Source organism: Phoca vitulina, unplaced genomic scaffold (genome assembly GCF_004348235.1).
Source record: "Phoca vitulina isolate PV1807 unplaced genomic scaffold, GSC_HSeal_1.0 scaffold40, whole genome shotgun sequence".
NCBI lineage: Eukaryota > Metazoa > Chordata > Mammalia > Carnivora > Phocidae > Phoca > Phoca vitulina.
In genome coordinates, this window is record NW_022589743.1 from 23,990,492 (window position 1) to 24,011,733 (window position 21,242).

Genomic DNA, 21,242 nt, shown 5'->3' on the forward strand with positions numbered 1-21,242 from the left:
CAAATAACTGGTTCTTAGTCTTTTTTGGAGGATAGGGAGGGCGGTGCATGGGATTCCTTTGGGGATCTGATGAGAGCCATGGCTCTCCCCAGAAAAATGCACACACAATTTTACAAACAAGTTTTATGAGGTCACAGACCTGGAAGCCAGGTTAAGAACTCCGACTTTAAATAAATGTTTTGCTTGGTAGGATAGTAAAAAAGAGGGAGGGGGCACAAAAGCAAAAAGGAAATCCTGCCAGTATAAAATGGCTGAATTACTTTCAGATATGTGATGTCTGCATAAGTAAAATGACAATGGGATGTTTTAATTTACAGAAATTGACCTGCAAAAAATTTTGGAGCTATCCTGTACTTTTTCCTAGTCCTGGTAAAATGGAGGACAGCAGCAAGAGTTTGAGGATATCTAAGTTGTAAAATGGACATAAGGACATCACCAATAAGCTGGACTCCAGAAAGCTCTGTCTAGGATTTTATTAGACTGCTTTTTTCCCCCAATATACCTGTTTTGGAAGATTGAGACAAAAAGGCACAAACTCACATTAAATAAACAAGGTAATCTAATCAGTTCTACAAAGTGTATTTTGTAAAAGAAGTAGCACTAGGAACCAACCAAAATAAGTCAGGGAGTCCCAGCAGGGACTGTAAGAGAACTTGGGGAGATATACACATGCCCACAATACTGACCCTGTCCCTGACCTCCCTCTGTGAGGCCTGAGCCCAGCACCGCCCCCTTACAGAGGCACTGCCGCTTCAAACCGCGACTCCGACCCTGGAGATCTGATGGAAGCAGCTGGTCTGAAGGGGCACGGCACACCGTCAGGTACTACCCCTGGAGCTGAGCCTTTCATCGTAAAGCCCTCTGAGTGCTAGTCAGTGCTAGTCAGGAGGTGGCTGAGAAGGTAAGGGGGATACTTAAAAGCCAACACTGTTGCCCAGCAGCAATACTATCCGTGGGGATAGAATAGACCAGGGACACCCCTCCTTATGCTTCTGTGGGCTGGAGCCCCAGATCCAGCTGACATCAGGAAATTCTAGCTCAGCTCATGTGGATGCTTTCAAACTGGGGCAACAGGTGGAGATGGGAGGAGCCAGAGAAAAGCCAGATAAAGAGCAAGGCCCACCAGAGTTGGAGTGGTATGTGTGGATCTCAGAGAAGAGCTGAGGCAAGGAGACTAACATCTGATGACCCTCAATCCACCTGTCTGCTTAGAACATCATGGTTCATTTCTCCCAGGATAACCCACACCTGGATTTAGCTGATGAATGAAGGGAAAACTTTAAGCACAAATATAATTATAGCTAATACAGAGCTTATAGGAAAACATTTACATTTTTCTCCAGTAGGAATGCTTCACTTTCCCAAATAGATGCTACCAGCAGTTGGGAATCCTAATAACCAACTGAACTGCCCCAGATCCATTACTATAGACCCCACAAGGTGAGGAGCCTGCAAGGAAGGTGTAACAGGACATTTCCTGGTCCCACAGAGGCCTCAATGGAGGTGGGAGACAACCACACTGAGGGGTCTGAGTCTGTCCGCTGTTGCCCCAAGAGGGTCACAGGGAAGCAGCCATCAGGATGTCACAGGTGCAATCCTGTGAAACACTCCCTTATTGCACTTAGAAATCAGTAAGGCAAAACAAACTGACGACAACATAAGGATAAATGATCCCACCCTACTTCTCGCTCCCCCAACACAGATGTGGTCTCTTCATGAGCCACCGCACCCAAACTAGCATGGGCTTGGATCACAACACACTTGGCTAACATACTTCGCGAGGCTTGGGAAATGTCAGGTGACACCACAGCTATCTCAGACTCTCCCGCTGGGAAGGCAGACTTGGTTTCCGCCAAGTTGTCTACAACCATGGAGCACTCGGCAGCTTCTACCTCCCCTGGAGTCTGGACTTTTTCACCGGCCTCCTTTGGTAGAGTTCTATACTATGATCACTACTTGCTTTTTGCTTTTGATTGTCCAGGACGGAACTCAGCATGGGGGCGGGATGAGCTGAGTTCCTGATTCCCAAATTCCTTTCCAGCAACTGGAGACAAGAGGGAACATGTTCTGCTGGGGAAAAGCTTTTTGCATGCTTGTTTTGTGCAGCATGAAAAGATCAGGACCCTTGTGTCCTGACCAGCCTCAGAGACAGAGGACAGGAATCTAAGAAAGCACAGAGAAAAGAGGATTATTGCTGAGTGGCAGCACCAGCCCAAAAGGGAAGAGGAGCATGGACATACAGAGCTCCTGGGGGGGGGGGGGGGGGGGGGAGGGGGGGGATTGGGGGACAGACTAATTAGTACATATAGGACCGACTCAATTCTAAGGGGACACTGGACAGGTCCCTCCAGGTGGAGAACTGACCTGGGCATACTGTGGGCTCTGCAAGGTTCAGACAGGGTGGGCAACAGGAGGGCCAAGAAGCCACAGGTGTCTCTAAGACTAGTGACCAGAGATGCGATCCTGGGGCAGGAGTTATCTGTATTTGTTACATTTTTAAAACAGAGACTGGCTGGGCCCTGGGTACTTCCTTGGTGCCTACAGCACATTAACAATGGGCTACTGAGAGCAGAGATCAGAGTTATGAAGCCACACTGCTGTTCTGTGGAACTGGAGGAAAAAACTGTATTTCTAACTCATCTCTCCCCAGGTGAGCACTCAAAATTGCAAAGATCTGCCCAGGAAGCAAAAATACCTCAGTGTATCCCAAGGTTGAAAACAAATGAACTTAAATCATTTAAATCACCACATCACAAAAGGCAGCTATTTTGAAAGACTAAAAATGTCACTTGGAAATAAAGGGCAGGGGGGGGCGCGGAACACACAGAAATGGGTTGAGAACAAAATGATTGGAGAGGGAGGAGCTGTGAATACAGCAACCTACACGCCACATATCTCAGAGGAGCAGGCTCCCGCACATACGGGCTTCATAATACCAGATGGTCTATTTGTTCACAATATTAAAGGGCATCTAGAAGTAGCTACAGTAAGGGATCGAAAGTTGCCTGAAGAATGGGCACAGAAAGGCTGCGTCCGAAGATGGCCTGTCAGTTGGGAGGGTGGAGCTGCTGGGCCTTCCTGTTGACCACTGTCTTGCAAAACTAGAAGAGAAATACAATTATTAAGGAAGCAACAGAGGAAAATAGAAACACACTGTAAATCATTGATGGCGGAATTTCAAAAGGAGCCAAGATGCCAGTAGGGGGTGGGGGGAGGAAACGATGGTCCAAGCAGCCGACACTGCAACAGTCCATTCAGTCCTACTGTTTCATCTGCCAGAAGTTCTCACACACAAGGGGGCAGGGAGAGCGAGCAGAGCTTTGCATTACTGCTGGTGAGACCCCAGGCCTCCTCAGCTCCTTAGTGTTAGAGGACAACCAGAGTTTACTTGATAAAATAATTTCCTCTCAGACCCAATGGGAAGCAGGGCCAGGTTTTTAATTCCATGACCAAGCCCACTGAGAGCTGCTGGAGTATCAGCAGGTCTGGAGGTATGCAGGGTCCCGGGAGCTCAGAGAAGGACGGGGCTTGGGAAAGAGCGGCACCGGGAAACAGGAACACCTCATCCTGCTCCTATGACCTGGGCAGAAATACTCTCCAAGCATCTGAAAGAGGCTGCCTCTGATGAGGACAGCTACTTAGTATAGGATCAGAGGCTTTAAAGAGGAAGGAAATGAAGCACCAGATAAACGATGAACCCAAGGAAAAGCTGTCTGGCCAGCATTTTCCAAGGGCAGGGCAGGGAATGACAGCAGTGGGGAGCCAGGAACTAGCTTTGGCACAGGGGTACCAGGGGCACCCCTGAATGCCAGCTTCAACTTGAAATGGCTCTAGTTACGAGAGGAGGAGGATTTAGTTGCAGATAAGCTTCAGTTCTGTGTCTACCGCCCCAACCCAGCCCCACTTCTCACTACTGGGTGGGTCCATGTGTCTGTCTGGGCGGTTCATTATAAGATCACATGTCCCTGAATTGGTCTAATAGTCACAACATCTGTCAATGGAAGCCTGAGAGCTGTTTAGCATGGCAGTCATCAGGATTACTGGAGGACAGGACGAGCCATGAAGCAAGTTTCCTGACTCCACAGTGAGCTGCTGAGGCCCCAAGGACCCAAACTGATTTTCATGTCGATGAGATGCAAAGGGAGAGATTCAGTACATACAGTGCAGAAGGGGGAGGGGTGCCTTTAGTCATCCGCGGTCATTCCTTTCACTGGGTCCTTTTGTCTCATCTGGAACAGAAAAAAACAGGAAAAACTGAAGGCTCTTGCTGCTGATGGAACTCCAACACAAATACATTCCGCCTTCTCTTCAGTCCTGCCAATGAAGAGGGTGGAGCATTTTTTGTGCACAAAGCAAATCAGAAGAGTAGAATTCTGCATATGTACAGCCAAAGCCGGACCATTTATAGCTCCGTGTCACTGCTCCCACCGTCCGTGATTTCTGTTCCTCTCCCTGCGTCCCAGTGCTGGGGTGCAGCTCTTAAGCTCCTCTCTTTCTTCATTCACTCATTCAACAAATATCTATGAAGCAACTCTTTTGCGCTAGGAACTGCACAAAACTGCTCCAGGCCTGAGGATTCGGCAGTGAACCAAAACAGACCAAGTCTCTCCTCCTGGTGCTTACATTCTGGGGCAAAGGAGGGGAGAACGAACAAACCAATATATGCCGGGGGGGGGGGGGGGGCTGCTGGGATGGAGAATGACTGTGGGGAAGTGGGCTGTGGAAGGCCTCTCTGGTAAGTGATGTTGAGTAGAGACCCGGCAAAGGAAGTGAGGGGGAAAGTCCTGTGGCTCCCTGGAGGGGGCATGTGCGGGGAGTGGTCCAGGCAGAGGGAACAGCAATTTCCTTTCCTGGGCTCTGCTGAGAGGCTCTGCAGTCAGTCAGGTAGGCAGAGTGTGGCACAAGAAGGCAGGGGTTCAAAGAGCAGGGTGGGTAGATCTCAGCTTAGCAGAAGTGCGAGGCTGCTGGAAAGCAGGATGGGGTCTTCTCTGGAAGCCCCGAGTGGCCCCTGTGAACTGCACCTGCCTGGTAGAAGTGGACACAACTTCTTGTGGGGATAGTGTGGAGGTGATCTCTCTAATCTTTTCCAACTTGAAAGTTCCATTCTATTTGCAGAATGCCTATAACACATGTGTAGTTTAACTTCCCATTAGATATTTCTTCACTATCCATGAGTTTTCTGCTCGACTTTCATTCTTTCTTCATTCAACAAATTTTAAGCACCTCAGAGAATGACCTCTGGAATCAAACTCCCTGGACTGTATTCTGGCGCCATGACCAACTGTGTGACCCTGAGCAAGTGACTTCACTGCACTCTAAGCCTGTCTCTGTAATAATAAAATAGAGATAAGGGCGCCTGGGTGGCTCAGTCGTTGGGCGTCTGCCTTCGGCTCAGGTCATGATCCCAGGGTCCTGGGATCGAGCCCCGCATCAGGCTCCCTGCTCGGCGGGAAGCCTGCTTCTCCCTCTCCCACTCCCCCTGCTTATGTTCCCTCTCTCGCTGTGTCTCTCTCTGTCAAATAAATAAAATCTTTAAAAAAAAAAAAAATAAATAATAAAATAGAGATAAAGTACCCACATCATGTGGTTGTTGAGAATTAGATAAAGATATTTGTGGAGAGCACCTAGCATGGAGTATGCACCCAGGCCACATTTTTTGCTATTTGTGCAGCATCCTGCAGTAAAGGGGGTGCGTGTGTCCACAAGCTCTGAAGACCTTGGACTTCTGTGCTACCTTCCTCCTCAGAGTTCTGTTTTGTTCGCTAAAACTTTAATACTGCTGCATTTTGCAGAGATTCTACCTCAGAAGAAGTAGTTCTCCACTAGGAAATACTTTCAAAATACTCTTCCTGCCACATTTCAAACTCCTGTTCATTGTTCACACTTCCTGCTTCCCCCCAACTATTATAATCAGTAAGTCCATGGGGAACCTGGGCATGGTAAAAAAAAAAGAAAATCTGGGGCGCCTGGGTGGCTCAGTTGGTTAAGCGACTGCCTTCGGCTCAGGTCATGATCCTGGAGTCCCGGGATCGAGTCCCACATCGGGCTCCCTGCTCAGCGGGGAGTCTGCTTCTCCCTCTGACCCTCCTCCCTCTCATGCTCTCTGTCTCTCATTCTCTCTCTCAAATAAATAAATAAAATCTTTAAAAAAAAAAAAAAAAAAAAAAAAGAAAATCTGCTCCTTTGTGGAGGTTCTGATATTCACTCCCTATTGACAACTTTTTTTTTTTAATTGTATTATTTATTTGACCGAGAGAGACACAGCGAGAGAGGGAACACAAGCAGGAGGAGAGGGAGAGGGAGAAGCAGGGTCCCCGCGGAGCAGGGAGCCCAATGCGGGGCTCGATCCCAGGACCCTGGGATCATGACCTGAGCCGAAGGCAGACGCTTAACCAACTGAACCACCCAGGCGCCCCCCTGCCATTCACAACTTTTACCAGAATTACATCAAATGTCTTAGGTTGGTCTTTTAGGCCCGAGTTTCCTACTTGAGCAAAATAATCGCCCGGGCTACTTGTAGATTCTTAGGCCCCAGACCTGATAAGTCAGAACCTACAGGATACAGACAGTAAGTGAGTCATAAAATCAGTCTTACAAGCCTCACTTTTCCTCATCCCCTGCAAAGACCTGCTGCGCCCAACAGGAAGGTCTATTTGTTGACACCAAGCCAGTATGTGCTCATTCCTAGCTCCACCTGTAGAACTGCTCTAAACTCACTTTCATGAATGGCATCTTTTTTTTTTTTTTAATTCATTTAAGTCATCTCTATCCCCAACGTGGGGCTGGAACTCACAATCCCGAGATCAAGAGTTGCACGCTCCTCCTACTGAGCCAGCCAGGAGCCCCGTGAATGGTAGAGCTTTTGATTTTTATTGCTCCTCTAACTTCAGATATATCTGTCAATTAATGTCTGTTAATATATTACTTTTTTTTTTAAGATTTTATTTATTTATTTGACAAAGACATAGCAAGAGAGGGAACACAAGCAGGGGGAAGCAGAGTGGGAGAGGGAGAAGCAGGCCTCCCAATGTGGGGCTCGATCCCAGGACCCTGGGATCATGACCTGAGCTGAAGGCAGACGCTTAACGACTGAGCCACCCAGGCGCCCCAATATATTACTTTCTAAGAGTTTAACAAATTCAAGATTTTCCAACATGATAGAAATCTGTTAAGGATAAAGGCACTGGGCGCCTGGGTGGCTCAGTCGTTAAGCATCTGCCTTTGGCTCGGGTCATGGTCCCAGGGTTCTGGGATGGAGCCCCACATCGGGCTCCCTGCTTGGCGGGGGGCCTGCTTCTCCCTCTCCCACACCCCCTGCTTGTGTTCCCTCTCTCACTGTGTCTCTATCAAAATAAATACTTTTTTTTTTTAAGATTTTATTTATTTATTTATTTGACAGAGAGAGACACAGCGAGAGAGCAAACACACGCAGGAGGAGTGGGAGAGGGAGAAGCAGGCCTCCCGCCGAGCAGGGCGCCTGATGTGGGGCTCGATCCCAGGACCGTGGGATCATGACCTGAGCCGAAGGCAGACGCCTAACGATTGAGCCACCCAGGCACCCCAAAATAAGTTCTTAAAAAAAAAAAGGATAAAGGCACTATCATATTTTAATTTTAATTTAATTTAATTATTTTTATTTATTTTTTAAGATTTTATTTGTAAGTAATCTCTACACCCAACATGGGGCTCAAACTCACAACCCCAAGATCAAGAGTCACACACTCCTCCAAGGCACCCAGGCGCCCCTGCACTATCATATTTTTAGAAAGACAAAAGTTGACCTTGTAGTGTTGTAAGTATTCGTGTGAACATACTATGTAAGATAGAGGGAGAAATAACTATAGATGTAAAAGTTCCCCAGCTCTGTCCTCTGAGAAGGCCTGGAGGCAGCAACACCCAGCAGTCATGAGCACACCTAGCCCCCTCCATGGAAAGGAACGAGGACTCCTTAGAGATATGGCTCGTCCCAGGGCTGTGTCATGGAAGGAAAATGATGAGCTCGTGATACCTTGTTGTGCCTCAGGTGGACAGAGGTAACCTCCAAATTGAGAGACACTAGAAGGGTGCAGTGTGTGGCCCTGGGGCTCTATCCTCTGCTTCAAAGGAATGGGGTCTCTGGGTCAAGGGGTATATAGGAGTTCTTTGTATTCTTGCCATTTTCTGTAAGTTTGAAACTCTTTCAAAATAATTTTTTTTTAAATTGAAGTACAGCTGATATACAATATTATGTTAGTTTCAGTGTACAACAACATAGTGATTCAACAATTAGAAACATTAGGAAACGCTCGCCACTTAAATGTAGTTGCGTTTGGTCACCACACAAAGTTATTACACCACCGTTGACAGTATTCCCTGTGCTGTACTTTTCATCCCGTGACTTACTCATTTTATAACTGGAAGTTTGTACATTGTAATGCCCTTCACCTACTTCCGCCCTCCCCTCTGGGAACCACCAGTTTGTTCTCTGTATTTATGAGTCTATTTCTGTTTCTTGTTTGTTTTTTTTTTTGAAAGATTTTATTTATTTATTTGACAGAGAGAGACACAGCAAGAGGGTGAACACAAGCAGAGGGAGTGGGAGAGGGAGAAGCAGGCTTCCCGTGGAGCAGGGAGCCCGATATGGGACTCGATCCCAGGACCCTGGGATCACGACCTGAGCCGAAGGCAGACACTCAACAACCGAGCCACCCAGGTGCCCCTATTTCTGTTTCTTGTTTGTTTGTTCATTTGTTTTTTTAGATTCCACATATAAATGAGATTATATGGTATTTGTCTTTTTCTGTCTGGCTTGTTTCACTTAGTATCATACCCTTTAGGGTCCATCCATACTGTCACGATGCAAGATTCATTCCTTTTTATGGCTGATATGCCATCCATTCTATTTACACACACACACACACACACACACACACACACACACACACTACCCCCCGCCCCCACATCTTCTTTATCCATTCACCTATGGATGGATACTTAGGTTATTTCCGTATCTTGGCTCAAAATAATTTTTTTTAAAAACACAAAGATATGCTCATTAAATGTGCTCACTAATGACCACGTAAATTTTCAATTTCAGAGAAGCTGAGATTTAATATAGGGGAGCAGGGCTCTGTGGGCCTCAACCAGATCCATGTATACCCTAAGAGTTTACTGCCTTGCTTTAATTTACTAATGCAAAACCAGGTCCTGTTTTCCTACTGCTTAAGATGCAACTTTCTATCAGGGAACATGATGGCTTCCCCTACTCTCAGAGACAAGGTCACCTCAGAGGGTGCCACTGAAATAAAAATACATTATTTCATTCTTATAATGAAATGCTCTAAGAATGCTTTTTTCCTGTTTCCTGGGGCCTATAGAACACCGTGAGATTTTATCTGATGTTTGTTCCTCTGATCAAGCTACTGCAGGCTATGTATACACATATAGTCAAGGAATATGAAAATAGAAACTCCAATCTTGGTTTGTTTGTTTTTAACTGATTTTCTCTAGGGAATAAGGCCAGGGGTTGGAATACATGGACTTCCATTTTTTATTTTTCTAGATTTTTTTAAAGATTTTATTTTATTTTTTAAAGATTTTATTACTTTTGGGGCGCCTGGGTGGCTCAGTCATTAAGCGTCTGCCTTCGGCTCAGGTCATGATCCCAGGGTCCTGGGATCGAGCCCCGCATTGGGCTCCCTGCTCAGTGGCAAGCCTGCTTCTCCCTCTCCCACTCCCCCTGCTTGTGTTCCCTCTCTCGCTGTGTCTCTCTCTGTCAAATAAATAAATAAAATCTTTTAAAAAAAAAGAAAAGATTTTATTACTTTTAAAAATCACTAAAAATCTTTTAAATAAATAAATATCTCTATACCCAATATGGAACTCGAACTTACAACCCCGAGATCAAGAGTTGCATGCTCTACTAAATAAGCCAGCCAGATGCCCCTATTTTTCTATAGCTTTTGAAAATTGTTTTTACTATGAAGTATGAGATACTCCTTTGATTACAAAACACACACACACACACACACACACACACACACACACACACCCCTAGTAAAAGTATCAATGTCAATATCCCAATTGTGATAACTGTGGTATAGTTTTGCAACATGTTGCCATTGGGGGAAACAGATCTCTATGTGTTATTTCTTATAACTGCATAGGAATCTTACAATCATTTCAAAATAAAATTTCAATTAAAAAAAAAGCTAGTAAAAAAAACTCAGTTTAAGACACTGAAAAGCAACCACAGACCTAGCATTCCTGAAGGAACAGATATGAGGCACATGCAGAACGGTTTTTAGAAGCTCTTTAGAAAGCCCTTTGGTGGGGCGCCTGGGTGGCTCAGTTGTTAAGCGTCTGCCTTTGGCTCAGGTCGTGATCCCAGGGTCCTGGGACCGAGCCCCGTATCGGGCTCCCTGCTTGGTGAGCCTGCTTCTCCCTCTCCCTCTGCTGCTCCCCCTGCTTGTGCTCTCTCTCTCTGTCAAATAAATAAATAAAATCTTTAAAAAAAAAAAGAAAGAAAGAAAGCCCTTTGGAAAAGAAATTTGGTAATAAATAATAAGAGTCTTATATTCTCTAATTCCATTTGTAGGAATTTACTCTAAGGAAATAATCTTAACCCAAATCCAAATAGTAATCCAAAAAACTGAAAAAACTGAGCGCACAAAAATTTTCTACACGGCATTATCTATAGCGGTGAGAACCTGGAAACATGAAGGAAAATCCAACACAGGGCAATGACAGAGTATGAGCAATATGTGTATGCTGCAGTCAGAAACGTGTATGTGAAGAAACTCTTTTAGTGAGAAACTTTGTATTTGTTATAATGTTATATATTTGTTACAATGTTCAGAGAAAAAAGTAGGATTCCCATTTGGCCCATGCAATATGATTGTAACTAAGTAAAAGTGTATAGAAAGACTTAAAATGTTTTAAAGGTTGTCTTTAAAGATTTTATTTATTTATTTATTTAGAGAAAGAGAGCACACACGAGTGCCAGCAAGTGGGGGGAGGAGCAAAGGGAAGGTGAGAGAATCTCAAGCAGACTTTGTGCTGAGCGAGGAGCAGGGCTCAATCCCACGACCCTTGATCCCACCACCCTGAGATCATGACCTGAGCCAAAACCAAGAGTTAGATGCTCAACCGACTGAGCCACCCAGGTGCCCCTAGAGGTTGTCTTTAAATAACCAGGATACAACTGATTTCTTTCTCCTTTTCACTATTTCCAAAAAAATGTTTAATGTCTATGTTAATACATTATTGATACAATACAATACTTATTATTGAAAAATGAGATTGTACCAAAAAGAAAATAAAGCTACTTCCTGTATTTCAAGATGCTGGCCAATGTTCCAGGTAGTCTGCCCTGGGGTCAATCATTGTTGGGCAGATGAGAGAGAATTAAGAATTCATGGAACAACATCCTCCTCCACATACAGGGATCCTTCAGCCTCAACACAATGAGCTAGCTCTGCCCTCTGCACATGCTACTGGAATCTCACTCCCTACTCTCCCATGGCCCAGCACTGAGTGACTTCTCTTTATCAGCTTAACTCTCCAAACTTCTATCTACCCCAATCACAAACTGGAAACTTTAGGGTTTCCATTTTTTATTTTTCTAGATTTTTTTGAAGATTTTATTTTATTTTTTATGGGGCGCCTGGGTGGCTCAGTTGGTTAAGTGACTGCCTTCGGCTCGGGTCATGATCCTGGAGTCCCGGGATCGAGTCCCACATCGGGCTCCCTGCTCAGCGGGGAGTCTGCTTCTCCCTCTGACCCTCCTCCCTCTCATGCTCTCTCTGTCTCTCATTCTCTCTCTCGCAAATAAATTAAAAAAAAAAAAAAAATCTTAAAAAAAAAGATTTTATTTTATTTTTTTAAAAGATTTTATTACTTTTAAAAAAGAAATCTAGTGTCCTGCCAGGTATTTCACTGCACAGGGACACTTATACAATCTTTGGGTAACCAGTTCATAGTTGAAGACTTAAAATCTAAAAATGATGGTGATCCATCATCCCTATGTCAGAAAGCCATAGGATGGAGCAAGGGACCTCTGCATCACGACTCAGGAGATGAGAAAGGACAGGCACATTCACACACAAGCATGTGGACAGGGAGACCGACTACAAGGAGGCTCAGAGACAGCCCCCAAGGTAGGCCAGCGGAGCAAGGGGCTCATGCAGCCTCTCAGCTCCATCACGAAGGGATGGGCTATGGAGGGACCAGAGGAATCATGGAGGCAACAGGGACTTAGAAGGAAGCCCCACAAGGGAAGGCTGGGGAAGAAAATGCTGCAGAATCTTAATCATGCACTCTGACACTCAGTATCTCTGCTGGTTTTAAGCAAATGTTCTAGAGGCCAGCAAATCAGGAAACAAGTTTTCTTAACAGTTAAAATGAGTTCTCTTCTCCCAGGTTCATTATCTACAGAGTTTGTGGCCAAAGGTCCAGGCGGCACTTGTTCACTGAACTAGAAGGTATCCTCAACTTCTTTGAGCCTCAGTTTCTCTTATCTATAAAATGAAAATAACACTTTGGCACAGGCTGACATGACAATTTGATGATATAATTCACAGAAAATGCTGACCACACACTACAGGCATACAGTAAGACCTCAATCAAATATTAGCCTCTATTAGTAATAAAAATATTTTTATTACCACCATGCTCAAGAGATAGTGAGTTCCCCAATATAGGAGGTGATCAAGTGCAGGCCGGTGGGGAAGCTGCAGAGAGGACTCAAGCACTGGACAGGTAATTGGACTAAGTGACCTTTAAGGTGCCTTCTTCCAATTTTGAGATTATGAGTCTTTTTCTTAAAAGAGTGAGAGGGATGGGCGCCTGGGTGGCTCAGTTGGTTAAGCGACTGCCTTCAGCTCAGGTCATGATCCTGGAGTCCCGGGATCGAGTCCCGCATCGGGCTCCCTGCTCGGCAGGAAGTCTGCTTCTCCCTCTGACCCTCCTCCCTCTCATGCTCTCTGTCTCTCACTCTCTCGCAAATAAAAAAAATCTTAAAAAAAAAAAAATTAAAAAAAAAAGAGCGAGAGGGAAGAAGGGAGAGAAAGAGGAAAGGAGGGAGGGAAACACATGGACAGACACTGCTCTCCTACAGGGACACGTTTCCTGACATTTTTCTTTTTAGGGCAAAGGACTAATCTCTTGGTCCCTTGAGCCTCATCCAAGAATGGTGAGTCCACCCTCCCACAGGGACTAGAGTTACAGTAGTGGTGACTGTGGCCTTATAGTGACACAAAAAACCCACCCACACTACGCTACTGAGCATTAATCAAAGAATAAGGGTCATAATTCCTATTGCAAATTCACAGTTAATCATGGCAGATTGTAGACATGCATTTATGGCTATTCCTCCCCCAAGCCCTACTACGATGAGAGTAAAGGAATAAGCAAAAGAAATAAAACCATGAAGGCAACAAGAACAGCAGATAAGAGATGGCAGCAACATTCTGGAAGATGAAATATGGATGGATTAGTGACTAATTCACAGAGCAGCAGGACTGACACCCCAGGGCCTGTGAGGAGGGGAGCTAAAAAGGACAGACCTGTTTGTGCTGCAGGTTCTCCAAAGGCTCAGGAACTGGAAGCACCAAGTACCTTAGAGGGTGGGAGTGCAGCTGGGGCTGAAAACGGGTGACTTATTTGTAAGTGAGGGAAAAAAAAGACACCAGTTCGGCTCTGATGTGCCCTGGTGTTCCCTCCCTGAATTCTCAGAGGAAACAAAGAACATACAGGGGGCAGAGAAACCTCGAAAACCAAACACAAAAACAAAAAGCCATAGCTTTAGAAAAGGAAGATAATGCACAAAGAAAAACAAAAAGTACTTAAGAAAAAGAACACAGCACAAGAAGTACTTTAAAATGTTTTTAAGGGGCGCCTGGGTGGCTCAGTAAGTTAAGGATCTGCCTTCGGCTCAGGTCATGATCCTGGGGTCCCCGGATGGAGCCCCAGGTCGGGCTCCACACTCAGCAGGGAGCCTGCTTCTCCCTCTCCCTCTGCCCTTCCCCCTACTCATGCTCTCTCTTTCAAATAAATAAATAAAATCTAAAAAAAAAAAAAAAAACCACAAAGAAAACAAAATTATTAAAAAAATAAAAATAAATAAAATGTTTTTAAATTCAACAGATGAGAAGTTAACATTGGAAAATATCTTCCAGAAAGCAGACAAAAAGGGAGAGAAAATTTAAGAAAATTAGGTCAATTCATGAGGTCTGACTTCTAAATTCTAATAAAAATTCCAGAAAAAAAAAACAAAACAGAGGGGAGAAAATTGTGATACAAAGAGAGAGAAATTACAATATAAAAACATTTTCTAGAACTGAGGAGACCTGGGAGCACCTGGGTTGCTCAGTCGGTTAAGTAGCTGGCTCTGGATTTCAGCTCAGGTCATCTCAAGGACCTAAAATCGAGCCCCAAGTTGGGCTCTGTGCTCAGCGCACAGTCTGCTTGTCCCTCTCTCTCTGTTCCTCCCCCCCACCCCACCCCCACGCTCGCGCTCTCTCTCTCATAAATAAATAAAATCTTAAAAAAAACCCAAAAAACTGAGGGGGAGCAAAATCAATAAGGATGGACTGACATCACCTATATTATTATGCAGTGCATATCACACACCAACCAGACCAGACCATCCATGTAAAGACTCAAAAACAAAACTTAATGACAGAGATACATAAAACTAAGCTACAAAAGGGAGGGAAACAATTACTAACTTCTTTTTTTTTTTTCAAGTTTTTATTTAAATTCCAGCTAACATACAGTGTAGTATTAGATTCAGGCTAACTTCTTTAAAAAAACAAGAGTTTTCCAAGAAAGGAACAAATATCAGGAGCAGACTAAAGTGCTCAGTTGGGGAGAAGAATGACATATGTCATAATATCAACCTGAATAATGAATTAACCCCACATTGTGATATTGGAGGAAGGAAAAGAGAGTGTGAGTCTTCTTAAAAAAGAGGTGGGTGGGGTACAGGAGTTAAATCTTCCACAGGAAAAGTCAACCATTAATATCTAAAGTTGAGAAATAAAGAATTAAGCACCTAAGTATAATCTTTGGAAATACGGGGGTAATTAACAAAAGAAACAACCATAAGAACTGCAAGGGGCTGCTTCTGAGGGCCGGAACTCCAGGCGCAGGGCAGAGGAGGACAGCTTCCCCCTTCTAAGCCTGAGATACTTCTGAGTTTGAAAATTATAAAAATACTTCTGGAGGTAATGTTTTTGTTTATGGCAATGATTGTCATGGTGGTTTCACAGGTGTATACTTATCTGAAATTCATCAAGATGGATAGATTAAATAGGTGCACAGGGAGCCTGGGTGGTTCAGTCAGTTAAGTGTCCAACTCTTGGTTTCGGCTCAGGTCATGATCTCAGGGTAGTTAGATCCAGCCCTGCATTGTGTTCCTCGCTGAGCATGGAGCCTGCTTAAGATTCTCTCTCCCTGTCTCCTTCTGCCTGCCCCCCACCCTGCTCGTGCACACGCTCGCTCTTAAAGAAATAAATAAGTGCAGCTTTTTTTTTTTTTAAGATTTTTATTTACTTATTTGAGAGAGAGAGCACGAGTGGAAGGGGCAGAGGGAGGGAGAAGCAGACTCCCCGCTGAGCGCAGAGCCAGATGCGGGGCTTGATCCCAGGACCCTGAGATTATGACCTCAGCTGAAACCAAGAGTTAGATGGTTACCAACTGAGACTTGGTTTTGCTTTCTCTTCCACTGCAAACTATTTAAATTCCAATTCTAAAGCGGGTTTCCTGCATTTGCAGTTATCCTGGAGGATAGTGGTATTCTAGGTTTTTGGCACAATTCTCCACAGAATGGAGAAACACGCAGAGAGAGGTGGGGGACTAAAAAATACCTCCCTGATAGTGAGGCCTCTCAAACTTTGGATCTGAGGGAGGCAGATCCAGTAGCTCCTCTGGAGAGTTCTTCCAGCTCCAGGAATTCAAATTCTACCCAAAGAGTGAAAGGCTGTCCATAAATGCTCCCACGAACCCCAGTATACTTTCGGCTGGCCTTTGTCAGGCAGCGGGAGGCTGAGGCTCCAGGCTAAACCCCAAAGTCTCCGCACTCCTTTGTTTGGTAACTTTTTTCCTTTTTTTTTCGTCAGGACTCAGGTGACCAAAACACTCAGGTCTCTTCTTACATAGTCAGAATCAACAGCGTCCGGACATTAAAAATCTACCACTTCCTGAAGATCCTCAGTCGAAGAATCAGGAATTGTGTCCAAAATCCTGCCACTTCCCTGCCAAATGCAGCTGGATGAATAACCAGAACATCTGCCTGCCACAGGAGCTAAGGAAGGCAGAACTCCTGGGCCACGTGTGCACCCAAGACCAGCACAGTGAAGCGGGGGCACCATGCGCACTCGGGCCTGGGTCTCGTCTGAGGCACTGCTGGGGAGCCGGGCAAGGCTGCGCACAGCGATGTCTGCCGACATCTGGCTCCAGGCCAGCCCACGCAGGGCAAGGAGGGAGAAATGGATGGCAGTTATGACACAGAGCTTCCTGCCTTAATCTTAGCCCCGAGAGGGCAGGAGGGCCCCGAATGGCGTTTAAGGGAGGAAGAGAAGCCAAGTGCTTTAGAGCTATGGCTCTCACCCTGACTGCGTCACCTGCAGGCTGTATGACCTTGGGCACGGAGTGGTCTCTCGGAGCCGCTACCTCCTCATCTGCGGGGGGCAAGAACAGTGCTGTCTCCTCACAGGTATGGCGGGGATCACAGGAGATGGTGTATGTAAAAGCCCTTAGAATGGTGCCCTCACACAGTAAGGATCTGAACCTGACTCACTGACAATCTCCTCAGAGTGAGCCTTACAGAGAAGCATCCCCAAATGAGGCAGGAGTGTTAGGCCTTCAGCTCCCATGGAGCAGACAGCCCTCCTCCTTGGATCCACGCCAAGCCCTCCCTTCCCCCCCAAAGAGCCAAGGGTCCAAACTCTATAAAAATAGCTCAAAACAACCTTACAGAGTAGTTAGTTGTGTGTGACCTGCTGCCGTCCTCTGTGGGTGACATGCATGGTGCTCACAAATCGGGCCAGCCTGCCTCCTCCCAGGGCCACCTCCAATCCTGCAGCCCAGCAGGACTCCCCCCACCCCACGAGTTCTGAAGAACCACTGCAGAGTTACTCACTTGGCATGCAGCACACACTGCCATATTTGTCTCTCTGAATATGCCAAGACCTCGGCTAGACTGCAAATTCAAGAGCACTAGCTGTTCTCTCCCTTACGGTTGTAAACTACCTGGCACCAGCCTGAGTCGCGCGGACACGACATGTTCCTAGAGCCACAGGCGGCGCCCTCATGACCTGGCCCACAGGCCCACAGGACAGTCTCCTTCATGGATTTACTGAGTCGAGAGCCCAGTCTCCTCCAGGAGCCCACTTACCTCATCCAGCTGTCTCTTCGTCTCTTCTTCCATCCTTCGGATGTCGTCCATAGTCAGGTCAACCCACTTATCGAGCCAACAGAACAGCTGCCTGTGGAAGTTTGTAAACAGACGCCTTTCTTGCTACAAAAAGGAGGGAACCTAGTTAGAACCCAGAAGGGAGAGGCCACTGTTGCAGCTCCCCTCCCATGATCTCCATGTCGATAAGCCCACTTTCTTGAAGGGGCGGGGAGGAGAGGTGCCTGGCTGGCTTATACGGATGAGCCCACAGGTCCCAAAAGTCAGTGACTTTTGCCCTCACGTGACAACAGGTATCACATCAAGAAGGAGGAAGCTCCCTGGAGAGGATGGGTACCTGCCTCACAGCTAGGCCCTGTGCCCAAAATGCTACCAAGACAGGCAGCCTACGAGCTCACGGTTCAGCCAAGGCCCAGAAACAACTGTGCCAAGTTCCCCTCTTGTCTCTGGAGCCTAAGGCCAGGTTAAAACTGGCCAACGTCTATGAAAGGGGGCCCAAGAGCGAGGCTCTAACACAGAGAAAAAGCTATAAAAATGCCTTAGGTCTGTCCAGTTCAAGAATTCAGGGCACTGGAGAATTTGGTTCATAGGACCTCTTGCCTTTCAGCTTCAAGAAAAGAGAAAGACTGAGTTGTATCTGCAGTTCAGTCATAGTAAACCCTAGATTCCTGTTTCCTTTTTTTTTTTTGGCTTCAGTTTCCTTCCCTGTCACATGTGGTGCCCCTGGATAGACGGTATTAAGCTGGAGGACAGTTAAGTGAAAGCGGAAGTGGGGGTCTGGGAAATCAGACTGAAATATTCTGATGTCTGCCACCGTTGGCCACAAGTCACGTGGATTGTATGATCTTCTCTTGTTGGGCAAAATACATCCCCACCAACACACACACACACGGGGAAGGCCTCACCCTGGTCACTTACCTTATGTATAAAGTTTTCCACTTTGTTCTGCAGGCCCCACCACTTGAACTTGACAGTAACCAGTTTGTATGCACACATGTATGGGCAGTCTTTCTGATTTACAAGTTCTTGCTGTATTAGAGACACACATATAGGCAGGCAGGTAACTGAGAGGGCCGACCTCTGGCTCTCCCTTAGCCCACCCTAGCCATTTCCTTCCTCCCTGGGGAGAGGTCTGCCCATGCTACACCCTGCCCCCCGGTGGTGAGGGTATGAACTGCACCTTCCAATTTGGGCCCAAGGGTCCTCGGCCTGTTTTGATAGATTTAAATTTTGCTGGGTCTTCCTCCGCCTTGTAATCCTGAGAGAAGTTGTAGAATTGGAGTTGGGGGAGGAAGGGAAAGAGGGAGAGAGAGGGAGGGAAAGGAAGGGAGAGGGAGGGGGACCGAGATTAGATTTTTTCCATCAGAGTACACTTCATACCAGTCTTGAAGCTGCTGGTATAGTGAAAATATGGGAAAGTGTTATAAACAAGATACAGAACTGTTTACATTTGCCTCAGAGGAGAGTTGTGTGATTTTCTCTGCCATGGTTTGTTTTCAATTTTACCCACATTAAAGCAGGCACATATTTCCACTGTTAAAACAGAGATTTTCAACCCGGGATAAGCATCCAAATTACCAGGGAAAGCTTTTTCCAAATTCAGATTTCTGGGCCACTCCACCTAAAATCCAGCAAGTAAGAATATCTGCAGGTAGGGCGCCTGGGTGGCTCAGTTGGTTGGGCGACTGCCTTCGGCTCAGGTCATGATCCTGGAGTCCCTGGATCGAGTCCCGCATCGGGCTCCCTGCTCGGCGGGGAGTCTGCTTCTCCCTCTGACCCTCCCCCCTCTCATGTGCTCTCTCTCATTCTCTCTGTCTCAAATAAATAAATAAAATCTTTAAAAAAAAAAAAACACCTGCAGGTAAGGGCAGCAGAGTTTTTGTTTTGTTTTGTTTTGTTTTGTTTTAAACCTCTGCAGGTGATTCTAAAACATGGCCAGAGATGAGAACTAGCTGTCAAACCTGAAATCTCATCCAATCTCCCTCTGGCGTTTTTTATCTTTTTTAACTGACCTGTTTAATAAAATCATTACTGGAAATGTCCAATGTATAGAACCGATCCTTGTATTACTGTCAGTCTCACTCCACCTAGTTATAATGTAGCCAATGCTGGGTGTGAATTAGCCCTAAGGAAAGTTTAATCTTTGGTGTTCTTCTGCACTAATATGGGCTTAGGAAAAGCAAACTTACTATGATACCTACTTAACAAAAATACTGAAAAAAACAAATCACACACATACACACACAAGTTATAAAGTATTTCCCAAAGCTAAGAAGATTATCTATGTGTACTTAAAAAAAAATAAACCTTTTGTGTCAACTATACTTAAACAAATAAAACACAAATAAATTAATTAAGTCTTCCCCACCTCTGCTTCTCTCTCCTCACACAAAACAACCAGAGGTGACAAAATACACAAAGAGCCATACTCTCTGTTAGCATTTCTGTTTGAGAAATATTTCGGTATGTTCAGTTTGAGAAAAGCCATCAAGCTACACATTTAGGATATATTCACTTTGCTGTATGCTATACTTCAATAAAAAGTTTTTTGAAAAAGCCACTAACTTTTGAGGGTGGAAGTGAGGATATAGGCAAGGAAAATACAAGATGGTTTTCATATCTTTTTGGAAATGCACAAATCAAGATATTTTAAGCACAGAGAGAGTGACTCCAGGAAAGAGGTATCATACCCCTGGGACATGGAGAGCAAACACTTACTCCACACCAATGGGCAGAGAGCCAAATTCCTCTGCCCTGATCCCAACGGGCCTCTGTCAAGTAGGAAGAGTACTGAATGAGCAGGAATCTAACCTTTCCTCCCTAAAAGAATACTTCCAAGGAGCACAGCACTGAGTAGGACAGACCTGGTCCCTGTTCCCTCCAAGTTCATGGTTTAGCAGAGGCTGTCCTTTTCCAGGTGTGTACTACCATGTGTTACTCTGAGAATCCACCACCAACTTCTTGAGGGCAGGGCATCTGTCTTTTCATATATTCTGCTGGAACTCACAGAACATAGTCTTCCAAACATAATAGGCAGGATGTTTTTTAATTACTGGGTTGGAAAAATGAATGAATTTGAGAACTAGTTTCAGGTTCTGTCATTTCGGCTGAGCAAATTATCCTCAGCACCTACACTGTCCGGTGATAATTTCCAGAAACCAAACAGGCCACTATCTTCCTGGTGGAATCCCCAAGTCAGGACAAGAGAATTCTTAATTCTAATTTAAAAAATAAAACAAACAATAGCCAGGAGAGAACTTTCCCTTTGATCCCAGTTCGGTATGGTTTCCTGGTTTCTCTGACACTTAGAAGTCATTTTTGTATTTCAAAGGCCTCGTTAAACAGTTCAACAGTCCCTACCTTGCTAAGTACTTGGCTTCGATCTGCAATGTCTATATATATGGCCTCCACGTGTTTCCACGCCTCAGGCTCCAGTTTATGCACCTGCAGGAACAAGAGGACCGCGGTGTAGTTTTTGTCAGCTACAAAGTACCCTTTATCCAGAATGAAGACCCAGGAACAGCTATTCCCGTAGCCACAGATGTGAGATTCCTACCAGTAAAGAATTACACACAAAGTTACCCAAAGGAACGGGAGGAGGGTTTTAAGTAGATACACATGTGAGAACTAATGCTCTGATTTCAGCAGGGCAAAACACTCAGGGCTGCTTACAGCACTTACGTTGTTTCCATATGTTCCCGTCTGTAAAGGCTGACTACAAACACTCACGGACATACCGCCTGTTTAGCCACAGACTGCTTCCTTTGATGCCCTTTTTTTTTTTTTAAAGATCTTATTTATTTATTTATTTATTTATTTATTTATTTATTTATTTATTTATTTATTT

The 21,242-nt window shown here is 45.3% G+C and overlaps 1 protein-coding gene across 1 annotated transcript in view; it reads right to left on the reverse strand.

Moving 5' to 3' along the window:
• Positions 1-458: 458 nt before the first annotated feature.
• PITPNA (phosphatidylinositol transfer protein alpha) overlaps positions 459-21,242 on the reverse strand; it is a 40,929-nt gene continuing 20,145 nt past the window's right edge. The window contains exons 7-12 of the mRNA XM_032428516.1: positions 20,756-20,839; positions 18,576-18,653; positions 18,314-18,424; positions 17,378-17,500; positions 4,161-4,229; positions 459-3,101 (exon numbers count right to left, since the gene is read on the reverse strand). Coding sequence (XP_032284407.1) covers positions 4,185-4,229; positions 17,378-17,500; positions 18,314-18,424; positions 18,576-18,653; positions 20,756-20,839 — 441 coding nt within the window. The 3' untranslated portion in view covers positions 459-3,101; positions 4,161-4,184. The remainder of the gene's footprint in view (positions 3,102-4,160; positions 4,230-17,377; positions 17,501-18,313; positions 18,425-18,575; positions 18,654-20,755; positions 20,840-21,242) is intronic.